Source organism: Lampris incognitus, chromosome 2 (genome assembly GCF_029633865.1).
Source record: "Lampris incognitus isolate fLamInc1 chromosome 2, fLamInc1.hap2, whole genome shotgun sequence".
NCBI classification, from domain to species: Eukaryota; Metazoa; Chordata; class Actinopteri; order Lampriformes; family Lampridae; genus Lampris; species Lampris incognitus.
This window is the reverse complement of record NC_079212.1, coordinates 24,942,786-24,961,060: the sequence shown is the minus strand read 5'-3', so window position 1 is coordinate 24,961,060 and position 18,275 is coordinate 24,942,786. Positions and strand designations below refer to the sequence as shown.

Sequence of the window (18,275 nt, the reverse complement as noted above, 5' to 3'; positions counted from 1 at the left end):
TCTACCTCCTCAGCATGGCTCTGTCGTTCTCTTAGTAAGACATGAGGTGTCATGTGGGATTTGGTCTCATGATTTTTCTCTCATGTCTTTCGCTCTCAGATCCTAAAGGAATACAACCGCTTTGACTTGATGGCTCCTATGAGAGGCACATCGTCAGAGGAGACTCGACAGCTTCATCTTGAGGGAGCTCTGAAAATGAAAGAGGGCAAAGACAGCAGGGTAAGACAAACTTTCATTAATGATAGGACTCCCTTTGACAGTTTAAAAATACAACAAGCCATCATGAAGTTTCACACTCAATTTATAATAATTTCTCTGAATCCTTGTACCAGTTTTGTAATAATTTTTTGGACGATTGAGCATGATTAAAAAAAAAACACACAACTTGCCTCTGTCAGCATTCTCACATTAGTGTATATGTACTCCAGGTGGATGTTTACTGTTTCCTGTTCACGGATTTGCTCCTCATCACCAAGTCTGTGAAAAGAGTGGAGAAAGTCAAAGTCATTCGGCAGCCGCTCCTCATTCACAACGTTGTCTGCAAGGAGCTCAAAGATCCTGGTGAGTGCTTACATTGGAAGCCACAGGAAATGAGTAAAAAGTAACATACTGTAGCTGTTAGCACTTTATCGGGGTCTAAAATTATCAAAAATTAACTGCTCCTTTGAGCCGTCTATCAACACTGGGAAACATCATCACACTATTTCTGTTTGCCAGCGACATATTGACTTTTGCCTCCTTCATCCTCTCTAGGCTCATTCATCCTTATCTACCTCAATGAGTTCAAGAGTGCAGTGGCTGCATACACTTTTCAGGCCAACAGTGCCACCCAGGGGCGGAGCTGGATAGATGCCATCTGCAATGTCCAGGTTTGAAAATTATGGCATATTTCAATAGTCCTATAACACACCAGCATATCGTCACCTTCTTAAAATAATGGCCTAAGTCATATTTTCAAGTTTTTCAAAAAACAGAATAAACTGAAACTGAAACAAAATTTGTCAGTTTATTCTGTTTTTTGAAAAACTTGAAAATATGACTTAGGCCATTATTTTAAGAAGGTGGTGATATTAGAAAATAAGAATTGATTGCAAAAGTGTGTTGTTGTTTTTTTTATTTCAGATTATTCATCCAGAATGTTTTTCCCCTATTTCAGAACCAGCTGCAGAGGCTCCGCACTGAGGAGGTCCTGCGGAAACGGAGCAGTAATAAGCGAGGTATAGACGGTGAAGAAGAGGAAGAGGAGGAAGAAGATGAAAGCAGCAACTCCACCACAAGCTCTCCTGGCCTGCGACACAAAGACCAACAGAACACAAGGTACCAGAGAGGATATGAGTACTCTGCACCATTGAAAATATATATTTCCCGGACTACAAGTCGCACTGGAGTACAAGTCGCACTCAGCAAAAAACACGTTGTGAGGGGGAAAAAAACCTGTATAAGTCGCTTCGGTGTATAAATCGTATAAATCGCATTTAAATTGGGGTACGGTATTTTCAATTGAGTCAAAAGATTAAACAGTGTCATCTAGTGGCCTTATTTGAAATGCAGTGCATTCGTCTGACAAAATTACATTGTATAAATCGCTTTGGAATATAAGTGGCAGGACCAGCCAGATGAGTAAAAAAAAAAACAGCGAACTATAGTCCGGAAAATACTCAACCTAAAAGAGCCTAATCGCCCTTTTAAAAATGTGATTGTGTGTTAAGATCAATCAGATGAATCAAAGTGATTTTATTTGAATCCAGCATTTATAAACTGAACATCAGGTATATCTGATTCAGTCACTCCCTGCGGGCTCAGATCTATGGTAGAAATGATCAGGGAGTGATTTCTAAATCTAGGGAAAGCATTAAAAAAGAACACAGGTGGATGAGAGGGAGGTGGTGGGAACAGAAAGAATACACGTAAGGCAGGAGCAATATGCACAGGCAGTAGGCAGTAGCAGAATGGGTAGGAAGAGCGCATGCTATGAATACAGACCGGCTGATCAGCTCAGAAAATGGTACCACACCTTATTGGCTTACTGATTGAATAAGAGGGCCACTCGAGTTGTTTGCCTGAACCAACTTTGTTGCTTTGTTTCATTTATTTACGAAGTTTTCTGTGTGTGTACATATATGTCCCAAGTCATAGTCAGCATATGTGAATTCATGTCACTGGTTGCTTTCTTTCCTTTACAAAAGGATAAAGGTCAGAGACTTTGAACTCCAAATGTAGTAAACATGGTTTTGATAGAGACTTGATTCACCAACTCAAAGCGTTGTCAACAAAATGGATATAAGTGAAGCTGCAAGTAGAAAGACTTTATTCCTTACCCATTGTTCGCCCAGCACAAGACCACACATCAGGGTAATTATTATTATCTGTCAAACTAACTGACTCTCTGTTCTCAGCCAATCAGATGGATCCACTGAGACTCTGTCAGTGATGGACATCGATGAACCAGGAGAACACACCGAACCCACTACCCCCAACACAGACCCAGGGGGACCCCCGGAGAAACATTCAGACATGGCCACCCCATCCGTCAGGTCTGAGATCCAGCTGTCCCAGTCCAACAACCCACAGGGAGCACACTCCAGTATTTTTGCAGAACAGGACCAAGAGGCCAGCCCTGAAAATGGAGAACTGGATCCCCAGTGTCGCTCTCACTCCATGGACAGCGCCTATGGCACCCTGTCCCCCAAGTCTCTCCTGAGAGAGCTGCAGTCTGAGCCATGTCAAAGTGAGGGGGAGGAGACGGAGGAAGAAGAGGGAGAAAGAGAAGTCCAGGAGATAGAAGCAGAAGGAGAAGAGTTGGAGGAAGAGCGGGTGGAAGAAGAGGGGGAGGAGGATTCTACATCATCTCTGGGCTCCCAGCTGTCTGTTGTCCAGTCGTCTAAGCCTCGCCGGCGTCCTCATGTTCAGTCCCGTCTGCACTGCCTCCAGAAACTGTCCTCTCTGGCTCTGTCTCGTTCCGAGGACAATCTCCTGCAACGCTTTCATGGCAGCACCCCAAAACCCCACGGGCATACACACAGCCCTGAGGCCCAAGACCAATCAAAATGTAGGGAAATGGACAATGCTACATCACTGTCTCACAGTAAGAGCCTGTCAGAGCTGGGCCAAAACTGTATAGAACTGTTTTCAACTGATCTTGATCAGTCTGATGACTACCTGAACATAAGGTTGCCCTCAGATAAACTCTGTGCCACAATGAGGAGGGCAGAAGCCCGGCAAGTCGAGAAGGCCCCGGCAGGGTGCTGTGAGAGTCACGACACTCAAGACAAGAGCTCAGATGGAGATATAGTGCCATCTACTTCGCTGGATGGCAACTGCGAGTCAGCAACCAGCGATGGTCCAGGAGAAGCTTTGTCCAAGAACAAGAAGTCTCCAACCCAGCAGCACAAAAAATTGACTGTGGCCCAGCTCTATAGGATACGCACCACTATGGTCCTCAACTCCACACTCACTGCATCGTAAGTAACACAATTCAATACTTCCTTTCATTCGCAACAACCAGAGTACAAGCCACAGGACTCAAAAAAATTCTCATAATGTTCTTTACATCTTTGTTTGTATTGATTAAGTTTTTTTTTTTGGTTTTTTTTTGTCTCTTCTCTCTATCCAGGGAGGTATAACCACTCTGACAGACAACTGACCAGTGGCATGTGGCCATAATAAGGAACAACACTTGTTTTGAGTCTGCGTGGATGGACTAAATTCCTTGCGACACAGATGCACTCTCTCTTACTGCCGTCTCCTCTTCCCATTGCTTTTTGGACACTGTCCATACTGTTTTTGCATTCAAACAATAACAGTCCTACTTGCTGTTGCATTGGGTTTTTTTCCTTTTTCTGCATGGATGAGGAGAGGCAGGGAGACATTAACTGCTTGCACTTTGTAATAGAAGTAGCATTACGGGGCTGGGACCTTAAATTGGACTGGGGAGTATGGAAGGTGTGGAGGTGCTACCTCTGCAGAGAGAGGAGACCGACAGGCAAAGGCATGGGCTTTTAGGCAAAGGTCTTCCAATTTCCTTCTTCTCTGGACCGGAGAACAGGTTGAGCTGAAGAGAGGCAGATGGATGATCCAAGCGACCTCTTTATTTATGTTACCTGAACAGTGAAGAGGTTGGGCCGGGGGGGGCAAGTCTCAGAAGTACTCTCTAGACACGTGGTTGAATAGCAGCACCTAGGACATCCTAGTATTTGTACTACTCCCGGTTTGCTTTGAGAAAAGAAAACAAATGAATATTGCACAGCTGTTCTCTTTGTTAAGTATAAGAATCAATAAGGGGTGAATTTATATTTACAGTTACACAACTATTATGAATCTATTCTTTGCTGTTTTGTCTGCTTGTGTGTGGGCAAGTTTGAGAATGAGTTTCTGAGTGTGTCTGTGCATGAACGATCCATAGGCCCTAACTTTTGACTGAACCAAACGGATCTCTATCTCACATGAATATGCTAGCATGTCCAAAGTTGGAAGACCCCTGTAGCTTGTAGATTTAAAACAAAAAGTTCACCCAAAGACAAGTAGTCCAAGAACCAACAAAATGGAACATTTTGTTTTCAGTTGCTGCGATTATGTCATCTTATGGAACACCTCACAATTACGGCTGCATTTCAATCAATTCCTATACAGATCACTGTAGAGATGGAGCCACTTATGTCCAGTTACTTTGTTGAACTAATTCCGTTTTTTATAATGAACTAATAAGAACATTTTCCTTATTAAGTGGGGAGAACAAAACAGTTGAATTGACTGAACCTGGGTGACTAGAGCTGTTGTAAGGAATTTTCTGCACTAAATTATATTATAACTTGAGCGTGCAGTCATCCTGAGGCCTAAGTGGTTCGAAACCACCACATCCACAAATGCACGAGTAAGAACTTGATGATTTGGGGGGGGGGGCTTTACATATGTAATCCATGTTTTGGAGCACCTTTTTTGAGATGTTTCAATAACTGTTCCTTTACAAAATAGTCACAATACCAGGAGATTGAACTGACGTTTGGGTTTGATAAACAGTAACAAACGAATCTGCAGAGCTGTTTTGAGGTGATGACTTTTTCCATACTATACTTATCAAAGAAAATGTAAAAAAAAAACTACTTGTTTGCTGCAGCATTGACCATCACAGTAAATTAACATCTTCACAATCACATGAGCTTTTTCAGAACAACGATTTATCTTCAAGTCCTATAACCTTTTTTTTCCCCCTGAATGTTGCCCAAACCAAATAGGATAACTGTTTACTTTTAGTTTGTTTGTTTGTAATATTTATTGCGCCTGCTATGTTTTATAAATAAGATATTGTTTATATCATTTACTTTAATGATTTGTAAATTTTTTTGTTGTTGTAGTCTTAATTTGTTTTTTTTTTGTTTTTTTTCTTGTCAGTCATAAGGAATCAGGAATGTCTCTTAAGTGTTTTGCAAAATAAAAATGCTCAAATATTTTGTAATCCTTCTTTAAATGTTTTAATCCAATGTAAATGAAGTGATTTGAGGAGAGAGCCTGAATCAGAATGCCATCACATTAAAAAAAAAAAAAAAAACCAAACCCTTCAACTGGTCTCGTCATTCTCATCTGTCGCTTGTTTTTAACACAGTCCGCCAGCAGGTGGCGAAGGAGAATTGAGGGATATGATGAGAGAGAATCCCAGAAGCGTGCACCCAGATATGTGTTTTGTTACAATATATATAAATCTGCTTTGGTGACATTGGAAATGGATTGTGTCAAAATCACGATTTTAATCAAATCTTATGCACCAGCATCACATAAAATGAAAGTCTGATACACACGACACATGTTCAGAAGTAATGCAGATAAAGCAGGTGGAGTCATCCTGCATAACGTGATATAACATCCACCTTTAAAGACAATCATATCTAGATGTTTAATTTTTTTTAAAAACCCTGTGAGTTTGGATGTCTACCTCCTATATGCACATCTTTTTCCCAAATCGCACAAAGTTAAAAACCAGTTGATGTTTTCTCATTAACCATCTTCTAAAGCTGTCTGGACAGCCCTCTTGGGGGGGAAAAAAACTGTTCTGCAGCATTTATACTGCACATTAAATTTAACAGTGTTGAACAACATTTATCTGCTAAGGAGTTACAGAGACAGTTTCTGGGAACTGTACTCTGTCCTGCACAGCTGTCTGTCCTTTTCTGATTTCCTAAAACTGCAGTTCATGTCATATCTGGTTTTGTCAAAGGATCCATCGCCGCAATGCAATGTCCAGCACATGTGCAATACGTACACCAAGGGCGGAGCGGCGGCTGATGGTCCAAGGCATTGGCCACGGCCAAGGTGTATTTACAGGTGATTATATCAGCTAATCGGTGGATTACAGCTTGTTGAGTCCACACAAGCCCCTAATCCGCAGGGAAAAGGCAGACCAGTCCTCTGGGATTTTCCCTTTAATCTGGCCCAGAATGCGGTGGCCCCTCCCGTTTTCACATCTGGCCCCATGGGATTTTCTGTTGTAATCCCTGATTTTAAAACAATTTTATTATGCTTTATTGCTGATATGCTAGACTTTAATTATTCAAATGCAGCTTTCTATTTTAGCAATGAAGTAATTACACATCCTTTCTCTATTAGCCTCCAGCAAGCTATTATGAGGTGCGGCCACGGCCAGCTGTAACCCTACGATCGTCTCATGTTGGCTGCTCTCTCATCCTCATGCTTGTTGGGCGTACATATGCTATGATGAGATGCAGCAGTTATCTTGTGTTTAAACAAATTGGACCACTTTCACCCTTAAGACATGAGCATAAAATAGCAGACTGATCCCCATAATGACAAATGTGGAGATAGTGGAATCAAACTCCATGGTATCTTTTTCATTTACAGTTGGACCATGGCCTTCATGGCCATTTCAATTAAAAAGATCATCTGACTTAATCAAAGTTTTATAAATTCTTAATGGTGTTCACTGTGCAAAAACCTGCACACGGTACATCCCTCAGCAAAATGTTTGATGCTCAATATGTTTAAATTGCATACTTCTTGACATCTCTTATTTTGTTATTATTTATTCATCTCATTTTGCCATGCACCTCATGCATCTGGGGACAATGGTGGGTTAACACCACTTGCTATGACAGATGTCAAAAACCATGCTGTAAAAAATGCCCGATTAACACAAAAGGGGCACTTTGGTAAATCCTGATTACAGGAGCACTTTCATTTATTAAACTCTGCCAATCCTCTATGCTCTTTAAGCACAGATTAAAACCAGGTAGACACCATTGTCTGTCTAAACAATCCTGCTTAAGCTCTACCCACTTCCTGATGCCCTGGGCCCAGAGCTGACTGGCTGGCTGGCTGACTGACTGACAGACTGGCTGACTGACTGGCCGGCTGATGGGCTGACTGGCTGGCTGCTGGGCTGATCGGCTGGCTGACTGACTGACAGACTGGCTGACAGACTGGCTGGCTGACAGACTGACTTGCTGGCTAACTGACTGACTGGCTGGCTGGCTGGCTGACAGACTGGCTGACTGAAAGACTGACTGACTGGCTGACAGACTGGCTGGCTGACAGACTGACTGGCTGACTGACTGACTGGCTGACTGGCTGACTAACTGTCTGGCTGGCTAGTTGCTTGCCTGTAATCTCAGTAGGGGCTTATAGTTCACTACTACCACTACACATTCCCATTAATCAACATCATCCCCTTAAGAGGGACTAGGTGATTGGATTTGGGACATGTTTTACAGGAGTAGAAAAACGAGAACAAGGAACTAAAACGTGTTTACAAGGATTGTGCTGTGAAAAGGCCCCCGTACAAGTGGCGGCCATATGGAATGGATAACCCCGTGAACAGCTGCCCTCTATCACTGCCACACACTGCCATTAGACTAGTTGGTTTGACCTTGCTGAACATCTGGTCCATATCTGCTCTTATGGATCCGTGAGAACAGTGTTTATACAGACAAAAAGGCGACCAAAGGATATTTCATATCTGAGAATCTTCATGGTCAAGCAAACAGCCACTTGCAGCCACTGGCTTTTAACAAAGTTTTGTTGTTTATTAATTATGCTGCACAGATAGTTTTAAATATAAGTGTAGTGCTTTCATTCTTTTTTTAACCGTCTACTCAAGTTAGTCTGAAAATTGAATTTGCACCATTGCCACACTTCTATTCTGTGTGCTGTCTACCTGGATAGCTTGAGAAAATGTAGCAAAGTGACTTATATTTGCCGTTTACCCTGCCACATAGTGTATTTCAATAATTGCAAGGTGATAAGCATTGCCAGCTGCTGTCTGGCATACATTCATACCACAAAGACATGACATATGTTCGGGGATCAAGTTTCTTTATCCTCACAGAAGTTGTGTTTTATAAATTGAGAGAGCATAAGGTTCCCCCTTTTTTCACGTGACATCTAAAACCCTCACCTTAATAATTGCATCAGTCTATAAGAAGCTTACTGTAATTTCAATATTGTATTTTTTTTTGTGATCATAAAACATGAAATGGAAATCACTCACAGGTCGCTTAATTAAATGGAAAATTCATTCAAAGAGAAGGTATATAAACTAGTGGAGGACTGGCAGATTACACATTTAATATTCACAAAGCATTGTCACAATTAATCTGACAGTGTGTGTTATGTGTTGTGCGATAATACCTTAACTCTCTGGCCTTTCACTCCAGCCACGACACTGTGTCCTCATACTTTGGCTTATGATGACTGTATGGCGAATCCAAAAGAGTTAATGGAAACCTGATAGATAGATAGATAGATAGATAGATAGATAGATAGATAGATAGATAGATAGATAGATAGATAGATAGATAGATAGATAGATAGATAGATAGATAGATAGATAGATCTACTTGAGGACATTTTTTTTACCACGGCCTGCACATTAAAAAACAAGTTCACCTCCAAACATCCACATACAGGTTCCTTACATCAGAGATCACGTTCACCTTCATATACATGTGGACATCCGTACAGTTAGAGCCACACACAGGGACCTCACACTGCAAACGTGCATGACCGTTAACACAATGGGCACACACACGGACAAGGAATATTAAAAGGAGGAGGAGGAGGAGGAAAGGGGAGTTGAAAACACATTTTTTGGGATATGTTCACCTCCGTTGCGAAATGTACAGTTTGGAGAAAAGACATTTACTGGTTCTCCAAACTCTGCCCCCCCCCCCCCCCCCCCCATGAGTTCATTTTGCATTTTGGGTAAAACGATTGAATAACATATTCCCACCCAATCGTCAAATTAAGCGAGTCATGATACTTGTTTTAGGGACACGCAAGAGTCGCCAATACAGCCCAAAAAGGACGTGTCAAGACCTTCTTTTTACAGTCTGAGGGCCAGTAAAGGGTTAAATAGGAGGAAACGCAGCATGGTCCGTGTACTCGTCTGGGTGGAGTAAAGTTGGACATGTAAAACCCACTTATACATTTTCAACCAAATTAGCTAAACAAGAAAACATTTGTTCGGTACAAAATAACGTTTTTTGAAATTAAAAAAAAACCCATTCATCTGAAATGAGTGATGTCAGTGAAGAGTCGCTGTTGGAGTATTTCTACTCAGCTGGAGGTCATTCAGGCAGAGTGAAAAATGCAGATATACTGAGGACATACAAGCCCTTCATTGGCCACACGGACTTGCAATTACGCGGTAAGTAACGATCAAGCTCTCTAGCCGCGATGACGATTTGCCCGAAAATGGCGACAGAGGCTAGGACACGGATGGTGTATTTATGTCCCCCGGTGATGGGGGATGAAACGGACATTAAAAGTCTCCGATCGAGCGGTGGCTCGCCTCACTCGTTTGTTCGACAAACTCTCACTCGGGCCACACGGGTCGATATGATGAACCCTTCTCCGCCTCGTAGTCAGAGAAGGTGCTCCGTGAATGGCTTTTCCAACGCAGTTTCATTCCGCTGGAACAAGCCGAACATCTGGTTTATATTACGGGCTCAGCGACCCTACGCTATTCCAGCAGGGACTCTCGTTTCCTGCAGACCACTTGTAGCTGTCTGGAAACAGCAGCCATGGGCAAACCATGGCTTTTACGCCACCAAAACCTGTCACCATTATTAGCTTCACGATTTAAGGCTCATTTGTAGACGACTGTTTACATGCACTCTTCTTTTTCCCCCCATTCAGATTGAAACCATTCCGATTGAAGGTTTCGGGTCGACTGTTCACATGGGGTGTGATCTAATATGGTCCGGTGTTTACATGCACCGACACTGCTCCTTTTACCTTCAAACGGTATGTGTGCGGACGAACACATAACCGTAGCCATACGCTGGACTGTGTATTTACCCTGGGTGCAAAAATACCCTCTGTGGAATTATTGGATATGGCTGTATCCAATCACAAATGTGTAGTTTTTAACGCTGAATCGCCCGCTGTTAATACTGCCTCACCCTGCTTCTTGTGTACTCGCGTCTTTAATAAGCAAAGCATCTCAAGGTTCTGCGCATTGTTTGATAGTCAAAGCCGACACCTGTCTGAATATTCCCACACCAATTCACTGGCTGACCATTTTAATTCCATCTGCCTGTCTTCACTAAATATTACGGTGCCTCCAAAGGTTAGGTCTAAGCCCTCAGAAAGAAAGCAGCCTTGGATAAACGACAATATTCACAGCTCTAAAAGGGAATGTCAGAAATAGATAAATCTGGTCTTTAAGTGCATTACAATACTACGAAGGAGTTATTACTACACTATGGTATGGTTGAGGATGCGAGAACACACTTTTTTTCAGAACCCATTACTCCCTTCAACATAACCCTAGATTATTTTTTTATTTGACACTGTTGATCAGCTAGTAAATCCAGCCCCTCCTTGTGCCCCAGCTGATAGCCATGCTGATTGACAAATGTTTTTGTCTTATTTTACTGATAAAGTGGAGTCAATTACAGCTTCTATTACTCCAAATTCCACTTATTCTGAAGTCCCTCACCCACAACAAGACAGTTTGACTCAGTTTTATCCCATCAACTTGTCTGAACTTTTAGAAACAGTGTCATGTATGAGAGTGTCAGGCCCTGTTTGCTTTATAACAGTTCCTTGTGTAATGGTTGTGTCCCCAGTTATTTCAAAACTGTATGCGCACCCACTGTAAAAATAAACGAAAAAAAACTGTGCTGGATCCCTATCTCCCTCAAAACTATAGACCAATTTCCAAGTTGCCTTTTATATCAAACATTTTAGAAAAAAGTAGTGTCCAAGCAATGATTCTCTGCTCTGGAAAATAACCACATATTTGAAAAGTTTCAATCTGGGTTCTGGAAGTATCACAGCACTGAGACTGCCCTGCTTAAGGTTACCAATGGCATGTGCTCAATCTTTGTACTCCTTTGACACGATCGATCACGGCATCCATTAGACAGACTGAGGCACTTGGTGGGGATATCATCTGGTACAGCTTTAGAATGATTTTCTTCTTACCTGTTGAATAGTAGGTTCTGTGTCTCTGTGAACAATCAAAATCAGAATCAGAAATACTTTATTAATCCCCAAGGGGAAATTGGGTATGACTATGTCATACTCAACTATGTCTCTTCATTTTCTTCTGTTAAGTATGGTCTGCCTCAAGGGTCGTTTTGGCACTAATTTCATTTTGTTTATACATGCTTCCCCTCGGGCACATTAGATATGGTGTCTCCTTTCATTGTTATGCTGCTGATACGCAGATGAACCTGCCTGTTAGATCCACAGACCCCGGAATGATGAGCTTACTTAAAGACTGCCTTTGTGATGTCAAAAATTGGATGTCAAAAATTTTTTTCAGCTGAATTCAAACAAATACGACTGTGAGTCACTGGGGGGAAGACTCTGACTGTTGTGTGTGCTTATGCACCGAATAGCAGTTTGGAGTATCCGGCCTTCTTAGAGTCTCTGGGTGGTGTCCTGGATAGGGTTCCGCCTGGGGACTCTATAGTTCTGCTGGGGGACTTCAAGGCTCACGTGGGCAATGATGGAGAAACCTGGAGGGGCGTGATTGGGAGGAACGGCCTACCTGATCTGAACCCGAGCGGTGCCTTGTTATTGGACTTCTGTGCGAGTCATGGATTGGCCATAACAAACACCATGTTCAAACATAAGGTAGTTCATAAGTGTACTTGGTACCACAACACCTTAGGCTGAAGATTGATGATATACTTTGTGGTTATATCATCAGACCTGTGGCTGTATGTTTTGGACACTCGGGTGACAACAGGAGCAGAGCTGTCAGCTGATCACAGGCTGGTGGTGAGTTCGATCAGATGGCGGAGAAGGCTGCCGGACAGACCTCACGTGTAGTGAGGGTGAACTGGGAACATCTGGCGGAAACCCCTGTCTGTGAGGTCTTCAATTCCCACCTCAGAGGAAGTTCTCGTGTATCCCGAGGGAGGCTGAGGACATTGAGTCTCTGAGTGGGCCATGTTCAAAGTTTCTACTGCAGATGCGGCAGGTAGGAGCTGTGGTCATAAGGTCATCGTTGCCTGTCGAGGTGGCAACCTAAGAACCTGCTGGTGGACACTGGCAGTGAGTGAAACCATCAGGCTGAGGAAGGAGGCCTTTCGGGCTTGGTTGGCCCAAGGTTCTCCTGAAGCAGCAGACAAGTACTGGGAGGCCAGAAGGGCTGCTGCTTCGGCAGTCGTGGAAGCAAACGTGGGTGTGGGAGGAGTTCGGCAAGGCTATGGAGGAGGATTTCTGGTTGTTGGCTTCATCAGAACGCGACCTCCAGTGCCCATTGGGGTGGTTTGCAGCTGAGTGTGAAATGGCCAGGGTGAGAGTCAGCACCTCCAAGTATGAGGCCATGGTTCTCTACCGGAAAATGGTAGCTTGCTCCCTCCGGATTGGGGATGAGTTGTTGCCTCAAGTGAAGGAGTTCAAGTATCTCGGGGTCTTGTTCATGAGTGAGGGTAGGATGGAGCGGGAGATTGACAGGTGGATTGGTGCAGCATCAGCAGTAATGCGGACGTTGTACTGGACCGTTGTGGTGAAGACGTAGCTCAGCCGGAAGGCAAAGCTCTCAATTTTGTTAATCTTCATTCCAACCCACACCTATGGTCACGAGCTTTGGGTAGTGACCGAAAGGGTGAGATTGCGGATACAAACAGCTGAAATGAGTTTCCCCCATAAGGTGTGTGGGCTCAGCCTTAGAGATAGGGTGAGGAGCTCGGACATCCGGAGGGATCTCAGGATGGAGCCGCTGCTCCTTCGCATCGAAAGGAGCCAGTTGAGGTGGTTCAGGCATCTGATTAGGATGCCTCCTGGGCGCCTTCCTTGAGAGATTTTCCAGGCATGTCCAACTGGGGGGAGACCCCGGGGTAGACTCAGAACTCACTGGAGGGACTAAATGTCCAATCTGGCATGGGAACACCTTGGGAACCCTCAGGAGGAGCTGGAGGGCGTTGCTGTGGCTGATGATGAGTTTAAAAAAACAACTGCAGGATTACAGGCCAGGCGTGAGGCCCTACCCAGCAAAAAAAAAAAAAAAACGTCCCCAGCAAATGTCATTGTGTAGGGTTTTCATTACGTCATAGGGACATCTAGAAGACTTTCCCTTAACATCCCTGTAATGTCCTCGAGATGTTCTTTGAACGTCCGACAATAACGTCCCCATGACGTCTAGAGGTCTTTTCCCTAACGTCCCTGTAATGTCCTCGGGCCGTTCCACAATAACGTCCCCGTGACGTAATGAAAACCCAACACAATGACATTTACCGGACGTTCGGAGAGGACCTTTAGGGGACATGCTGGGGACATTTTTTGTTTGCTGGGTAGAGGTGTGAGGCCCTGTGCAGTTGCACACTTCGCACAGCACATGCGACGATTATGCTTGCCGCAAGTCAGTTTATATGGAAGTTAGCCCGCATGTCACTACCCGACCCATACCAGAAACCCGATTTGTTCTAACGTCAACCTCAACCTTGCGCCTGCGCAAGCCAACAATAGCAGCATGGCACATGCAACATGGCACATCTGTAGAACAACCCTGGTTTCCAGTATGAATCGTACAATTACACCGCGGTCACAGTTCTTTGCAATGGCAGCGGTTCAAATAAAAATGGCTGCTGCTCTAACCATCCCGCTATGTTGATTTGAATGGGAATGTACGTTCCACTCTCATTCAATTTCTATGTCCAGTTTAGCGAGCTGGGTGTCTCTGGAGACAGGAGTCTTTGAGTAATGGGTAGCTGCAGACAAACATGGCTCTGGAGCGTGGGTGCGTCGACACCCACCCCAACCCTTAACCCTAACTTTAACCACCCTGAATTAATTTTTGAGTGAAAGAGGATTGTAGGCCTCTGATGGGCCAAATTCAAAAATGATTGACAGTTACCCCACCTCTGCAGTTCAGCTTGGAAGCCGACATGTTTTGGAGGTGGAGAAAAGTAAATCCCCAAGCATTTATATGAAGATGGGGGGCATGTGCAGAAAGAACACATACAGAAAAAGTAAACAGGTTAAAAATCGTTTACATGGCACAAGTTTTCTTTTGATTGGTTTATGAAAAGGTTTAAACTACCCCTCTGCAACCGATTGACATTTCAATTGGTTTGGGCCTGTGTATTCTGACTGAGGTGTTTATATGGTGCAGTTTTATTCTGTTTGGGCTTTTGAATCGATTATAATTGGAATATTAGGCTTCCGGCAACACTGCAGGCTATTGCTGCTGCAGAACCGCTAAACACTTCTTATTTACTGGTGCATGTAGTGTGGTTGTTTAATTTGCTGCCTTAAGAAACATACAAACCTGTCATAAAGTAGCACATTTTGCAATGCCAGTGTTTCCTGGCAGTACCTGAAACAAAGCTGGGGTGAACATATTTTTACCCTCTCAAGTGATTATCCAGGGTGACCTTGTGTTGCAGTTGTCAGCTTGTATGCCCAGATGCTGTTAGCAATGCAGTTGTTGACAGAGGTTTAGGAAGCTGCTTTGCTGGTGTGCCATCTGACATGGCTATCCAATTAGGAAAATGCTTTCCACATACTTAAGGTCTGTCATAGCATTTGCCTCCAGCATTTCATGTCATAATTGTGATGTTAGTGTTGTAATGATAATAAGTCCACATGCATGACTACATCTGGAACTCTAATGGAGAGCTTTTTCATCAGGATTGGGCAAAATTGGGGCATGGTGGGTAATACAACGATCGTGGATTTAAGTGCTGCTGGTGTGTGTTACATGCTTGTGTGTGCATGTGTCTGTTTGACGCATGTTTTAAATCTGGCTAATGAATAATTGGACATGTGCTGGTTTAGTCACACTGGAGAGGCAGATGTGCATTTGTTGAGACAGAAGTTTGGTTTTCCTGTTGTTGTGAGTCTGAACTATGCAACTATCTCACCACAAATATTTCTTCCCTTTGAGGTCAGGAAAAAGGAAACAGTTCAATTGTCCATAGCGACATACCCGCACATACCTAGGCATTGCTGAAATACCTATGTATGGAACAATTCATGGCTGGTCATAGTATGTTTGCTTAACTGCCTATTTTGCTTGATGACGGAAGCAGCCCTAAGTAACACATTACACTGCAGTCTGAATATCTGCTTAACAGTTATAAGTGCAGTAACTATATCAGATGTGACAGTGGCCTGTCTGTAAGTCTGTAGTTGTTGTTGTTTTTTGTTTTTTGTGTTCCCAGAGAAATGATGAATTGTAGGCCTAAAGAGACTTGGATTTTGGCCTTCACTGATGCAGCCTGAACTGTTTTGATTTTTGACACCACTCCATGTTGCAATAGACTTGTTCCCCGCTGTTACGTCCAGAGGATTAAACAGAAAATCTTATCTTGCAGACCTCAGTTCGCAAACTGCATGCCTATCCTGAACAGGCACCAGTATGTCCTGGCTGAGTCTGCGTCTGAGAAGGCTTTGGTTGAAACTGTGTGTCTGGTCAATATTTAAACTCGTCACTTGGGTTTGAAAGACGTCAATCATCATCAAACATCGAGGCCTAAAATTCTGTTCTAGTTCTGTTTATTCTTGAAGTGTCTGGTACCAGTTATCAAACTCTAAAACATTAAAGTTGAGCACTGTGTAAGAAGCAAGGAGTTATATTTAGTTTACCTCTTTTCATGCCAAAATTTTCTTTCGCCCTCCAGCTAAACACAGGGAGGAATTCAAACTCATCATCGACAGAATTGCCGTGGTGAAATCAGAGAACGTAAGTAAACTGGAAACTGTTTTGATCATTTGGCTCTCCTAAGTATTTAGCATCTGTTCTCCCCACAGAGACGTATAAACACATGTTCTGCATGAATATTTCTACACACAGGAATAAACACGCACATACAATTATACTGCGATGATGTTCCCTTGGTAGCTAAATTACAAGGTACAATTCAAATTTATTGAAAGGGGTGTAAGTTCACATGTGAAATTTGCATAGAATTTATATAGAGAGATACTCAAAATAAAGACACAATGATTCTAAAGTGGAAAAGGAAGGACAAAATAGGAAAATCTGTCATCAGTTAAAAAAAAAATCTATGAAAGACTGATGAGGTCCCTTGGACTGTATGCAAATGTCATCTGTAAGTATCTGGTGATAGATTTCTTTGTTACACCGTGCAGGAAACTGGAAACTAAGAATCACTAATAGGTCATGTGGGCATTCAGTTTGAAAGTGCTCTGCGGTCAATGTGTGAGATGGCTCTGACTCAGGAGGCTAAGCTAAATCACTGTGAGGTCAAAAACGAAGCGTATTCAACTCTGTTTGCTTTGAGTCTTTACAGTACTGAATGTACCCGCTAGTTTTCCCCAGGGATCGCCGCCTTCTCATCTTTCTCGTAATGAGCTATTTTTGCTCTCTGAGCGCATCTTGGCTCGCAGATAAATACCACTGCAGAATCAACTCAGCCCAGGTACCGCCCCATTGAAAGGCATGCTACAAACAAGACTTCTTTTTTTTCCACTTGTTAAACTGATATTGTCTTTTCTTCAGGGTGAGAAGTATTTGGTCTTGAAGAAAAAATACAGACAGCTACTGCTGCAGCGACACACAGAGCTTCATGGGACAGACGGGGACGGACAGAGCCATGCCAACCTGACCGGAAACCAGGCCGGCGTACAGTGGGAGGAGACAGAAACCACCTCTCCTTCATCAGCCCAGAAGGGGCTCCAAGATGTTGGTCTTCCTCCTCCGCCTGCAGACAGGACGCCTGCTCAGATGGTGTGGTGTGGAGGGACAGAATCGCCAGTCCAGGTACAGTCACACGAGAAACGAATGCCATAGAATAAATAGAATAATCACAGTCGAAGAGGATAAAACAGAATAAAACACAATCCGGTAAAATATTCTGTTATTTGCTGGATAATTTATTTCTATTAAAATAAACTGAGATTAAATGGTCCACAATAACATGCAATAAATAATGTGTATATAATATAATGAGATGTAATAAATGATGAATCTTGAATCTAAAGAATCACCGTACATGCGGTACCTGCTGGCAGCTGGTACACAGCACACATTTTTACTGATGTGCCAGTTTGCAAACAAGGCATCTTTGTTATGGTGCATTGCCTTCTATTGTCTGGCTTGTGACTGTACTTCGTGACATTTCTGTGGATTGGATATAAAATTCACAGGCAATGTGCATCTACATAAGTTATGCATAAGTTCTTATTTTGTTAAGAAATGTGTGTGTGTGTGTGTTTGTGTGTGTGTGCATATCTATATATATATATATATAGGAACCATCAAACTGTTACATATTTTCAGGGGTAGAGTTGTTTAAAGCTTTTTGCAAAACAGCCCTGGTCTATTGTTGAATAATAAAAAAACGTACACTGGATAAATACGCATTAATCCAAGTGAAGTGCTTTTGCAGCACATATTGTTCTCATGAAGAACGCGAACATTTGAGTGTAGCTTTGAAAGATTAACACATTTTAAAGTGGTTAAGTGCCCATGGCTGTAGTTTGTGTAGATAAATGCTAAAGCAAACATTATCTTTGTACACTCAGACGATAAAGGCAGGAAAAGAGCAACAGCCAAAGAGGGTTTCATGCGAAGTATGAATACTGGCTGTGAAGCTTGACCGGTAGTTTTCTCTGCTAAACATCGCCTTTGAGCAGCCTTTGTCATCAGCAATGTTGGCTCATGCAGTAAATGTACACTGTGAGTCAAACACAAGCTCTAAACCCACGCGTTCAACAGAGAAACACATCTGCATTCTATTTCCACTGTTCATTATGTGTCTCTCGTCTTGCAGGACCATCCCAGACAAATGGAAATGGCCGATTGCCAAAATGAGGATCCCTTGGCACACAGTAACGGGGAAGAT

The 18,275-nt window shown here is 43.0% G+C and overlaps 2 protein-coding genes and 1 long non-coding RNA gene across 8 annotated transcripts in view; 2 read left to right on the top strand and 1 right to left on the bottom strand.

The window, feature by feature from the left end:
* plekhg5b (pleckstrin homology domain containing, family G (with RhoGef domain) member 5b) overlaps window positions 1–5,542 on the top strand; it is a 55,143-nt gene extending 49,601 nt beyond the window's left edge. For all 6 annotated transcript variants that reach the window (XM_056273579.1, XM_056273581.1, XM_056273580.1 and 3 more), the window contains 6 exons: window positions 100–219; window positions 429–561; window positions 754–869; window positions 1,157–1,317; window positions 2,397–3,461; window positions 3,614–5,542. In XM_056273579.1, coding sequence (XP_056129554.1) covers window positions 100–219; window positions 429–561; window positions 754–869; window positions 1,157–1,317; window positions 2,397–3,461; window positions 3,614–3,623 — 1,605 coding nt within the window. In that variant the 3' untranslated portion in view covers window positions 3,624–5,542. The remainder of the gene's footprint in view (window positions 1–99; window positions 220–428; window positions 562–753; window positions 870–1,156; window positions 1,318–2,396; window positions 3,462–3,613) is intronic.
* On the bottom strand, window positions 178–8,962 carry LOC130107145 (uncharacterized). Its single transcript, XR_008809799.1, has 4 exons — window positions 8,922–8,962; window positions 8,635–8,730; window positions 424–477; window positions 178–189 (listed from the first exon to the last, which is right to left on the bottom strand). It is a non-coding gene; the product is annotated as an uncharacterized LOC130107145 (long non-coding RNA).
* A 251-nt stretch (window positions 8,963–9,213) lies between these two features.
* Window positions 9,214–18,275, top strand: part of LOC130107269 (ankyrin repeat domain-containing protein SOWAHB) — a 21,875-nt gene continuing 12,813 nt past the window's right edge. Inside the window, exons 1-4 of the mRNA XM_056273790.1 lie at window positions 9,214–9,652; window positions 16,089–16,150; window positions 16,931–17,191; window positions 18,204–18,275. The exon at window positions 18,204–18,275 is cut by the window's right edge and continues 27 nt beyond it. Coding sequence (XP_056129765.1) covers window positions 9,520–9,652; window positions 16,089–16,150; window positions 16,931–17,191; window positions 18,204–18,275 — 528 coding nt within the window. The 5' untranslated portion in view covers window positions 9,214–9,519. The remainder of the gene's footprint in view (window positions 9,653–16,088; window positions 16,151–16,930; window positions 17,192–18,203) is intronic.